The sequence below is a fragment of the Salmo salar genome, chromosome 15 (assembly GCF_965601325.2).
Source record: "Salmo salar chromosome 15, fSalSal1, whole genome shotgun sequence".
Taxonomy (NCBI): domain Eukaryota; kingdom Metazoa; phylum Chordata; class Actinopteri; order Salmoniformes; family Salmonidae; genus Salmo; species Salmo salar.
In genome coordinates this window covers 59,936,310-59,948,769 of record NC_138305.1, presented here as the reverse complement: position 1 = coordinate 59,948,769, position 12,460 = coordinate 59,936,310, and the positions used below count along the sequence as shown (strand labels likewise).

At 43.9% G+C, this 12,460-nt stretch overlaps 1 protein-coding gene across 3 annotated transcripts in view; it reads left to right on the top strand.

Moving 5' to 3' along the window:
• The window catches only part of otofa (otoferlin a), a 149,079-nt gene that overhangs the window by 62,837 nt on the left and 73,782 nt on the right, over positions 1–12,460 (top strand). For all 3 annotated transcript variants that reach the window (XM_014145204.3, XM_082961925.1, XM_082961924.1), the window contains exons 4-5: positions 1,373–1,472; positions 3,685–3,881. In XM_014145204.3, the coding sequence (XP_014000679.2) occupies positions 1,373–1,472; positions 3,685–3,881 (297 nt within the window). The remainder of the gene's footprint in view (positions 1–1,372; positions 1,473–3,684; positions 3,882–12,460) is intronic.

Below are 12,460 nucleotides of genomic sequence, written 5' to 3'. Positions count from 1 at the left end.
ATTTGCAGCGTTTGGCTTTTTTGGGGGGTCAAAAACAATCGAAAATTATAAAATGTTGTTTTTCTAGGCAGCAATTTATTTCAGGCAACTGCTAAAGGACAGGAAGTTAACAGCACTCTAAAGTTGATATACTAAAATAATAAATCACCTAGGTTTTCTTAGACACTTTGTTAAAGTTGTTTTTCCACAGGGCAGCGATAGCAGCTAATGAGTTTCCCCCGACAATATTATAAGGAAATAACTGTCAGGTGTTGGAATGGGGATAGAGTTGGTTGCTACTTAACTTCAACAAGTACTCACTGGCGGAAGGGTGGTGGGGCTGTGCAGAGGATATTGTGTGTGTCCGTGTGTGTGTTTGTCGAGAACAGATCTGCTGGTTTGACAACAAGCTCTGACTGTCTTACTGCAGAATCAGACGTCCAATCCCTTGTCCATGAACGTAACATTTTGAAGGTTAAGTTCAGGCATTAATTCTGAATAGTTAAGGTTTGCACTGGGATTGCCTAGCACTGGGATTGAACACGCGACCCTCGGAGCCGGAGCTGACAGTTTACGCCCATCCACAACACCCTAGCAAATCTCAAGCCAAATAATTGTAATAGTGCTCACCGTTGCCCCTAGAGGCCGGTTTTGAAGTAATCTCCTAACGTCCTGCTTACCTGGGCGGACGTCTAATTTCGCAGTGGATCTTGAGCGACCTGGCTAGGTTTGAATTTTTGCAGTTGAATATTCTGAGGCCCTGTATTTAGCTGTATACTCTCTCTGAGAAAGAAACAGGCATGAGATTACAGGGGAAAGTGACAATATCAGTATCGGAATAGAGAAAGTGAAAGTGTGTAGAGCAAATAGTGTGTGTTACCCTTTATTCAGTGTTTGTGCGCGTCCGTGTCTGCGTCTGTGTCTGTAGCTCTATCTCTGAGTTCTAATAAAAGCCTATTTCTCCATCTGCTCCTCTTTACTGGTTAGTTGCTGTAGTGGCGAATGACAATGACACACTCTCCCTGCCCGTCAGAGCCAGTTTCCATCACTCTGCCTACACACTCGCACACATACACACACAGACACACGCAGGCACACACACACATATGGGAATGTCAGATAGTCAAGGAAGACAGTGAAAAGAGAGCTAGATACAGAGAGACAGACTGAGCTGTGCAAGGACAGCACTATCAACCTAATTCAATGGAACCTACCAAACCCAGCTAAAATGCAAATGTGGCCTACTTGAAGCCTTCTCTCTGAACAATCACAAAACAATACCAGTGTTTTTAGCCAAGGCACAGTCCTATGCCACAACCCACTGAATCAGGGATATTCTGCTCTATTTGTGAAACAGTGGTTGCTCATGGTTCTTGTGGTTCTGTTGTTCCAGAGTCATTGGAACCTTCAAGATGGTTCTACAGAAGGTGGCGGAGGAGGGCCAGCTAGAGGTGACAGACACACTCATCGACGACAACAACACCGCCATCAGGGTAATTCCCAACACTGGTCCCTGATCAGTTTAGACATCCATAGTCATAAGAATGAGAATCCTCCATACTGATCTATGGACATCATACTGTATATACCGAACACAGCCAAAAAGACAAGTATTTTATTGATCTCAGGTGAGTATTGATCCAACAGCCACATACAGTGTATTCGGAAAGTATTCAGACCCCTTCCCCTTTTCCACATTTTGTTACTTAACAGCCTTGTTCTAAAATTGATGAAATTATATTTTTCCCTCATCAATCTGCACATAATAACCCATAATGACTGCAGCATTGAAGGTCCACAAGAACACATTGGCCTCCATCACTCTTAAATACAAGAAGTTTGGAACCACCATGACTCTTCCTAGAGCTGGCCGCCCGGCCAACACTGAGCAATCGAGGGAGAAGGGCCTTGGTCAGGGAGGAGACCAATAACCCGATGGTCATTTTGACAGAGCACCAGAAAACCTCTGTGGAGATGGGAGAACCTTCCAGAAGAACAACCATCTCTGCAGCATTCCACCAATCTGTCCTTTATGGTAGAGTGGCCAAGCTGAAGCCACTCCTCAGTAAAAGGGACATGACAGCCCGCTTGGAGTTTGCTAAAAGGCACCTAAAGGACCTAAAGGACAAGATTCTCTGGTCTGATGAAACCAAGATTGAACGCTTTGGACTGAATGCCAAGCGTCACGTCTGGAGGAAACCTTGCACCATCCCTACGGTCAAGCATGATGGTGGCAGCATCATGCTGTGGGGATGTTTTTTAGCAGCAGGGACTGGGAGACTAGTCAGGATCGAGGGAAAGATGAACAGAGCAAAGTACAGAAAGAACCTTGATGAAAACCTGCTCCAGAGCACTCAGGACTTCAGACTGGGGCAAAGGTTCTTCAACTTCCAACAGGACAACGACCCTAAGCACACGGAGTGGCTTTGGGACAAGTCTCTGAATGTCCTTGAGTGGCCCAACCAGAGCTTGGACTTAAACCCGATTGAACATCTCTGGAGGGACCTGAAAATAGCACTGCAGCGATGCTCCCCATCCAACCTGACAGAGCTTGCAAATTTGTAGCGTCATACCCAAGAAGAATCGAGGCTGTAATCGCTGCCAAAGGTGCTTCAACAAAGTACTGAGTAAATGGTCTGAGTGCTTATGTAAATGTCATATTTCAGTTTTTTATTTTTAATACATTTGCTAAAGCGTCTCACCTGTGTTTTAACTGAACAGAAGTGTTTTTATTTACCGCGTCCTGCTGAAAGATGCGGGGATACCATGGTAATGCCTCTAACTTCACTGGCTCTGCAGTCACAGGGCAGAGATGGAGAGTGAGAGAGAGAGAGGAGTAGAGGGAAAGAGAAAAAGAGAGAGAAAAAGAGAGCGAGAGAAAGAATGTAACAAATTGCTTGGGTTGCAATAAAGATCAGTTGACTGTCCAGGGAGGTGTACAAATCCCCTGAAGACAGGAAAGAAAAATTGCTCTGTCTCTACATCTTCCTGTTCAGATCAATCTAAGCACTTACTGTCAAACCAAATGTATCTTTGTGCCGCAAGTGACCACAACTGTCTCTGTCAACCAATATTGAGCTTTACAACAATTGTTTTACAGAAATTGTAGGCAGATTCTGTCTCAAAAATGTACAGTTGTCACACTTTTTTCCCCCATATTCACTTGGCAAGAAAGCCGGAAGTCAAGTTTAGTTTAATGTCAACCAAGAATGGATTAGTTGTTCCAGTTTAATTAAAGATGTCATTATGAACATTATGAGTCTCTCTAACTACAGATGTCAAATGTCCTATGGGGACTGTTTGGAGATGTGTTACCCACCCTGTCATGGAGCAATGGCTAGGGGAGAGTTGGGTTGAGTTACCCCTAGTGTGTTTCCCTCTCTCTCGCCCATTGACTTACATACCAGCAGAGAGGGTAACTAATCCTGGATGCCTCAATCCTGAGGCATACATGTCACGTAGCAAAACAAGAAAAGATTAGAGCAACGGATCTTGGCTACCGCTTTCACTGCCACTTTTATATTACCATTTCATTTAAGCAATATGAAATTGATTATGAATGATTTGTGGGGCATCTATATATTGCTTATGAAGAACTTATGAATGCTCTATGAAGCCTTTATTAGTTGTTGTTAATTTACTGTCTGACCATAGTGTGTTTCTAGTTTGTTTTGCCTAATTCATTGGTTGACGCTTCCATTCCAGACCACTATTACCATACACATCAAGTACACGACCATGGATGGGACTGTGGGGGTTTGGAGTGACGGAGAATTCCTGGACATTCCTGGTGACCCGGAGGGAACGTTCCAGTTTGAGACGGACAGTCTGCTCTCCGGACACAGCCAGGGGTCAGGAGTGTCACCGGGGCGATCCATCCATGGAATTCCCACTTTTAGGAAGTGAGTCGACAACTCCATTAGTATAGCTGAAACATCATCAGCATCATTATAAATGTGCATGTATCAACACCATCATTAAAACAATGTCATTAACAAAAACAATATCAAAGCAGACATCATTATTGTCAGCATAATCATTAAATACACCATTACGCTCAAACACCATATAGAAAATATATATCTTCATCGGCATAATTAATAACAACTATAGTAAAGACGTCATCATAATCATCATCTACTGTACACACCATGCATTTGAACAGACCTTTCTACTCCTGTAGCTGGCACCATAGTCTACAAGTTTGTATGGAGTGAATGTGTTACAGAAGTATGTTCCAGCCTCCAGGCAGTGCTTTCTGCTGATGACTATTAGGCCGTGTCTAGACTTGACAGTACATGCAGCTTTAGTATTCTGATCATAGAGTTTTGATCATGGAATTCTGAACGTGTCAAGCGTCTACACCTACATTTAAATGTGTCTACCGTGTCCACAGTGTGTCCGGATTCCCTTTTCCTGTGTTATAGGCTAAATACGATCATAACACAGCAACAACTGTTGGCAGTTGCTAACTACTGTAGCTAACTAGACAGATAACCTCTGTAACTAGCCAGCAAGCTAGCAAGCAACGCTAAAAGCATTGCATACGTGTTAGCATAACTCTAGCCAAATCCCCCAAAATGTATATAAATATTAGCTAGCCAGCAAACACGTTTCTCACACGTTATGAACATATTTCATCCAACTTTATAATGAAAAGGTGCGTCTCGGTCCCAAAACAACAGTTTTCTGGACTTGTGGGAGAAGTGTTGATGACTTTGCCCACTGTATGCGCTTTCGGTAGCCTGATTGCATCCAGACTGAGGAGAAATCCACACACAATGCATCCCTGACCATCTGTGATCAGCCAGATCTGAACACAATCAGACCACTTTTGTGCGTCTAGATCTGTCTTTTCAATGCGATCTTCGTATTCCGATAGCATAAGTCGCATGTAGGTGTCAAGTTTAGACCCGACCTTAGCCTCTCTCTCTGTGTGGTGTTGTATTTTCTGCTGAATAATGTGTGGGCTAATAATGCGTAGGTGATATTGATTTCACATTGACCAGTCTGCCTGGCTAGGCTAGGACCCTTAATCCATCGTCATAATACATGTTGTGAATGTGTGCGTGTGTGTGTGTGTGTGTGTGTGCGTGTGCGTGCATGATCGCCTGTGTGTGTATGTCTTTACATGCGTGTGTGTGTGGCCATACATCAGCCACTTATTTGGATGTATTAACATGAGTCTTTCACCATGATAACCTCCATTCCCCTGAATAGACTGGTTATAATGGGAGTCAACTGGGCATTACAATGAAATGGGGCTCTGGCCATGAATCTTCATCAAAATCTATTGAACTGAAAAGTACTCTTATAAACTCCTAGAGTTTAGATGTACTGATTTAGTGGGTTCTATTTACTGGAAATAGTTTTTATAGTCTGTCCCCATAGTCAAATTGAAATCAAATCAAATTGTATCTGTCACATGCGCCGAATACAACAGGTGTAGATCTTACTGTGAAATGCTTACTAATGCCATTAACCAACAACGCAGTTCAAGAAATACAATTAAGAAAATATGTACTAAATAAACTAAAGTGGAAATAACTGTACATACTGTATGTGTCCTGTAAGGAAGACACAGACTAAGGAGGAACTGTATTACTACACACACACACACACACACACACACACACACACACACACACACACACACACACACACACACACACACACACACACACACACACACACACACACACACACACACTGTATCCATTCCACACTTGCAGTCTAGAACCACAGACACAGACTCAGTTTCCACTGTGCTGTACAGTAGCTGTCCACAGGTACAGTATACACACACCTGTCCTTGATGCTAGACGAGGGCACCTGTCATCCCCTAATCACTGTGGTAACAAAGAGCAAGACCTGTCAGTCATACGGGACAGTAACTCATGGAAACACACGGAGGGGACAGGGGACACTACAGTACTGGGGGCACAATGATGACCTCATGGAAGGACTTTGGTGATATCAGCGGGCATTGATGCCATTGTATTAACCTGTTGGTGCTCCTTGGAGGCAGGACTGTTCTCCATGCTCCTGTCCGGCAGGTAATACCAGTGCATCAAGGCTCAGACAAACAGACTCCTAAACAGCTTCTATCCCCTGGCTAAAAGACACACCTACACTGCTGGTTAAAATTATTATTCATTCGATTTATTACTACCACTACGCTGCTGTTCATTGATTATTGATTGCAATTACTATTAGTATATTACCATAAGTATTTATATATTCCTGCTACCAGTCACTCTTCAGCCCTGTTTACATGTATATCACACTGACACTCTTGCACACACACACTCACACACTAACACGCTCACACTAACACCCACACACTAACACCCACACACTAACACCCTCACACTAACAATCACGCACTAAAACACTCACACTAACACCCACACACTTACACACACTAACACACTCCCACTAACACACTCACACAAACACATGCACACTAACACACACACACACACACACACACACACCACACACACACACACACACACACACACACACACACACACACACACTAACACACACTAACACACACACACACACACACTAACACACACTAACACCCACACACTCACACTAACACTCACACTAACATACATACACTAACACACTCAAATCAAATCAAATGTATTTATATAGCCCTTCGTACATCAGCTGATATCTCAAAGTGCTGTACAGAAACCCAGCCTAAAACCCCAAACAGCAAGCAATGCATGTGAAAGAAGCACGGTGGCTAGGAAATACTCCCTAGGAAAAACTCCCTAGAAAGGCCAAAAACCTAGGAAGAAACCTAGAGAGGAACCAGGCTATGAGGGGTGGCCAGTCCTCCTCTGGCTGTGCCGGGTGGATATTATAACAGAACATGGTTAAGATGTTAAAATGTTCATAAATGACCAGCATGGTCAAATAATAATAATCATAGTAGTTGTCGAGGGTGCAACAAGCACGTCCGGTGAACAGGTCAGGGTTCCATAGCCGCAGGCAGAACAGTTGAAACTGGAGCAGCAGCACGGCCAGGTGGACTGGGGACAGCAAGGAGTCATCATGCCAGGTAGACCTGAGGCATGGTCCTAGGGCTCAGGTCCTCCGAGAGAAAGAAAGAAAGAGAGAAAGAGAGAATTAGAGAGAGCATATTGAAATTCACACAGGACACCGGATAAGACAAGAGAAATACTCCAGATGTAACAGACTGACCCTAGCCCCCCGACACATAAACTACTGCAGCATAAATACTGGAGACTGAGACAGGAGGGATCAGAAGACACTGTGGCCCCATCCGATGATACCCCCGGACAGGGCCAAACAGGCAGGATATAACCCCACCCACTTTGCCAAAGCACAGCACCCACACCACTAGAGGGATGTCTCTAATCATAGGACCTACTGAAGAGATAAGTCTTCAGTAAAGACTTAAAGGTTGAGACTGAGTCTGTGTCTCTCACATGGGTAGGCAGACCATTCCATAAAAATGTAGCTCTATAGGAGAAAGCCCTACCTCCAGCCATTTGCTTAAAAATTATAGGGACAATTAGGAGGCCTGCGTCTTGTGACCGTAGCGTACGTGTAGGTATGTACGGAAGGACCAAATCGGAAAGATAGGTAGGAGCAAGCCCATGTAATGCTTTGTAGGTTAGCAGTAAAACCTTGAAATCAGCCCTTGCCTTAACAGGAAGCCAGTGTAGGGAGGCTAGCACTGGAGTAATATGATCAAATTTTGGGGTTCTAGTCAGGATTCTAGCAGCCGTATTTAGCACTAACTGAAGTTTGTTTAGTGCTTTATCCGGGTAGCCGGAAAGTAGAGCATTGCAGTAGTCCAGCCTAGAAGTAACAAAAGCATGGAGTAATTTTTCTGCATCATTTTTGGACAGAAAGTTTCTGATTTTTGCAATGTTACGTAGATGGAAAAAAGCTGTCCTTGAAACAGTCTTGATATGTTCTTCAAAAGAGAGATCAGGGTCCAGAGTAACGCCGAGGTCCTTCACAGTTTTATTTGAGACGACTGTACAACCATCCAGATTAATTGTCAGATTCAACAGAAGATCTCTTTGTTTCTTGGGACCTAGAACAAGCATCTCTGTTTTGTCCGAGTTTAAAAGTAGAAAGTTTGCAGCCATCCACTTCTTTATGTCTGAAACACAGGCTTCTAGTGAGGGCAATTTTGGGGCTTCACCATGTTTCATTGAAATGTACAGCTGTGTGTCGTCCGCATAGCAGTGAAATTTAACATTATGTTTTCGAATGACATCCCCAAGAGGTAAAATATATAGTGAAAACAATAGTGGTCCTAAAACGGAACCTTGAGGAACACCGAAATTTACAATTGATTTCTCAGAGGACAAACCATTCACAGAGACAAACTGATATCTTTCCGACAGATAAGATCTAAACCAGGCCAGAACTTGTCCATGTAGACCAATTTGGGTTTCCAATCTCTCCAAAAGAATGTGGTGATCGATGGTATCAAAAGCAGCACTAAGATCTAGGAGCACGAGGACAGATGCAGAGCCTCGGTCTGACGTCATTAAAAGGTAATTTACCACCTTCACAAGTGCAGTCTCAGTGCTATGATGGGGTCTAAAACCAGACTGAAGCGTTTCGTATGCATTGTTTGTCTTCAGGAAGGCAGTGAGTTGCTGCGCAACAGCTTTTTCTAACATTTTTGAGAGGAATGGAAGATTCGATATAGGCCGATAGTTTTTTATAATTTCTGGGTCAAGATTCGGCTTTTTCAAGAGAGGCTTTATTACTGCCACTTTTAGTGAGCTTGGTACACATCCGGTGGATAGAGAGCCGTTTATTATGTTCAACATAGGAGGGCCAAGCACAGGAAGCAGCTATTTCAGTAGTTTAGTTGGAATAGGGTCCAGTATGCAGTTTGAGAGTTTAGAGGCCATGATTATTTTCATCAATGTGTCAAGAGATATAGTACTAAAACACTTTAGTATCTCCCTTGATCCTAGGTCCTGGCAGAGTTGTGCAGACTCAGGACAATGGAGATTTGGAGGAATACGCAGATTTAAAGAGGAGTCCGTAATTTGCTTTCTAATGATCATGATCTTTTCCTCAAAGAAGTTCATAAATGTATTACTGCTGAAGTGAAAGCCATCCTCCATTTGCGAATGCTGCTTTTTAGTTAGCTTTGTGACAGTATCAAAAAGAAATTTCGGATTGTTCTTATTTTCCTCAATTAAGTTTGAAAAATAGGATGATCGAGCAGCAGTGAGGGCTCTTCGATACTGCACGGTACTGTCTTTCCAAGCTAGTCGGAAGACTTCCAGTTTGGTGTGGCGCCATTTCCGTTCCAATTTTCTGGAAGCTTGCTTCAGAGCTCGTGTATTTTCTGTATACAAGGGAGCTAGTTTCTTATGACAGATGTTTTTAGTTGTTAGGGGTGCAACTGCATCTAGGGTATTGCGCAAGGTTAAATTGAGTTCCTCGGTTAGGTGGTTAACTGATTTTTGTCCTCTGACGTCCTTGGGTAGGCAGAGGAAGTCTGGAAGGGCATCAAGGAATCTTTGGGTTGTCTGAGAATTTATAGCACGACTTTTAATGCTCCTTGGTTGGGGTCTGAGCAGATTATTTGTTGCAATTGCAAACGCAATAAAATGGTGGTCCGATAATCCAGGATTATGAGGAATAACATTAAGATCCACAACATTTATTCCATGGGACAAAACTAGGTCCAGAGTATGACTGTGGCAGTGAGTAGGTCCGGAGACATGTTGGACAAAACCCACTGAGTCGATGATGGCTCCGAAAGCCTTTTGGAGTGGGTCTGTGGACTTTTCCATGTGAATGTTAAAGTCACCAAAAATTAGAATATTATCTGCTATGACTACAAGATCCGATAGGAATTCAGGGAACTCAGTGAGGAACACTGCAAATGGCCCAGGAGGCCTGTAAACAGTAGCTATAAAAAGTGATTGAGTAGGCTGCATAGATTTCATGACTAGAAGCTCAAAAGACGAAAACGTCATTGTTTTTTTTTGTTGTAAATTGACATTTGCTATCATAAATGTTAGCAACACCTCCGCCTTTGCCGGATGCACGGGGGGTATGGTCACTAGTGTAACCAGGGGGTGAGGCCTCATTTAACACAGTAAATTCATCAGGCTTAAGCCATGTTTCAGTCAGGCCAATCACATCAAGATTATGATCAGTGATTAGTTCATTGACTATAACTGCCTTGGAAGTGAGGGATCTAACATTAAGTAACCCAATTTTGAGATGTGAGGTATCACAATCTCTTTCAATAACGGCAGGAATGGAGGAGGTCTTTATACTAGTGAGATTGCTAAAGCGAACACCACCATCTTTAATTTTGCCCAACCTAGATCGAGGCACAGACACGGTCTCAATGGGGAAAGCTGAGCTGACTACACTGACTGTGCTAGTGGCAGACTCCACTAAACTAGCAGGCTGGCTAACAGCCTGCTGCCTGGCCTGCACCCTATTTCATTGTGGAGCTAGAGGAGTTAGAGCCCTGTCTATGTTCGTAGATAAGATGAGAGCACCCCTCCAGCTAGGATGGAGTCCGTCACTCCTCAACAGGCCAGGCTTGGTCCTGTTTGTGGGTGAGTCCCAGAAAGAGGGCCAATTATCTACAAATTCTTTTGGGAGGGGCAGAACACAGTTTTCAACCAGCGATTGAGTTGTGAGACTCTGCTGTAGAGCTCATCACTCCCCCTAACTGGGAGGATGCCAGAGACAATTAATCGATGCCGACACATCTTTCTAGCTGATTTACACGCTGAAGCTATGTTGCGCTTGGTGACCTCTGACTGTTTCATCCTAACATCGTTGGTGCCGACGTGGATAACAATATCTCTATACTCTCTACACTCGCCAGTTTTAGCTTTAGCCAGCACCGTCTTTAGATTAGCCTTAACGTCGGTAGCCCTGCCCCCTGGTAAACAGTGTATGATCGCTGGATGATTCGTTTTAAGTCTAATACTGCGGGTAATGGAGTCGCCAATGACTAGGGTTTTCAATTTGTCAGAGCTAATGGTGGGAGCCTTCGGCGTCTCAGACCCCACAACGGGAGGAGTAGAGACCAGAGAAGTTTCGGCCTCCGACTCCGACTCGCTTAATGGGGAGAACCGGTTGAAAGTTTCAGTCGGCTGAATAAGCGACACCGGTTGAGCATTCCTACAGCATTTCCCTCCAGAAGCCACTCACATTAACACTCACACTAACACACTCACACTAACACCCACACACTTACATACACACACTCACCACCATGCTATTTATTATTATGATTATTATTATTATTGATCCTGTTACCAGTCACTTTCTTCTGATCTCTGCCTACATCTACATATCTGCCTTAATACTCCAGTATCCCTGCACATTGTACATGTGGTACTAGCACTGACCCTGTATATACAGCTGAAGTCGGAAGTTAACAAACACCTTAGCCAAACACATTTAAACCCAGTTTTTCACAATTCCTGACATTTAATCCAACTAAAAGTTCCCTGTTTCAGGTCAGTTAGGATCACCACTTTATTTTAAGAATGTGAAATGTCAGAATAATAGTAGAGAGAACGATTTATTTCAGGTTTTATTTCTTTCATCACATTCCCAGTGGGTCAGAAGTTTACATACACTCAACTAGTATTTTGTAGCATTGCCATTCGATTGTTCAACTTGGGTCAAACGTTTTGGGTAGCCTTCCACAAGCTTCCCACAATAAGTTGAGAGAATTTTGGCCTATTCCTCCGGTCAGAGCTGGTGTAACTGAGTCAGGTTTGTAGGCCTCCTTGCTCGCACACGCTTTTTCAGTTCTGCCCACAATACCTTGACTTTGTTGTCCTTAAGCCATTTTGCCACAACTTTGGAAGTATGCTTGGGGTCATTGTCCATTTGGAAGACCCATTTGCGACCAAGCTTTAACTTCCTGACTGATGTCTTGAGATGTTTCTTCAATATATCCACCTCATTTTCCCTTCCTCATAATGCCATCTGTTTTGTGAAGTGCACCAGCCCGTTGTCTCTGATTGGGGATCATACTTAGGCAGCCTTTTTCCACCTTTAGTTTGTGGGATCTTGTTTTTGGCACTGTGCTGTGTAGCCCTACTAGACGTTAAGTTTCATATTTTGTTGTTTTTCGGTGTTCATGTATTAAATTAAAATGTACGCCTACCACGCTACACCTTGGTCCAATCCTTCCATCGACGAGCGTAAAACAAGATCCCACCACAAACGGACCAAGCAGCATGGCCAGGAGGAGCAGGGATCCTAGGCATGGGAGAGAAGGGAGTGGAGGACTTCCTGGACGTGGGAGGAGATCATGGCAGGAGACAAGAGCCTGCCATGGAAGCAGGCAGAGGCAGCAAAGGAGGATCAACAACGACTCCGGGGTTCGCAACCATGACAGAAGCCCGAGTGGCAGCCCCCCCGAAAAAAATTGGGGGGGGGGGGGGGGGCACACGGGGTGGTTGGCGGAGCC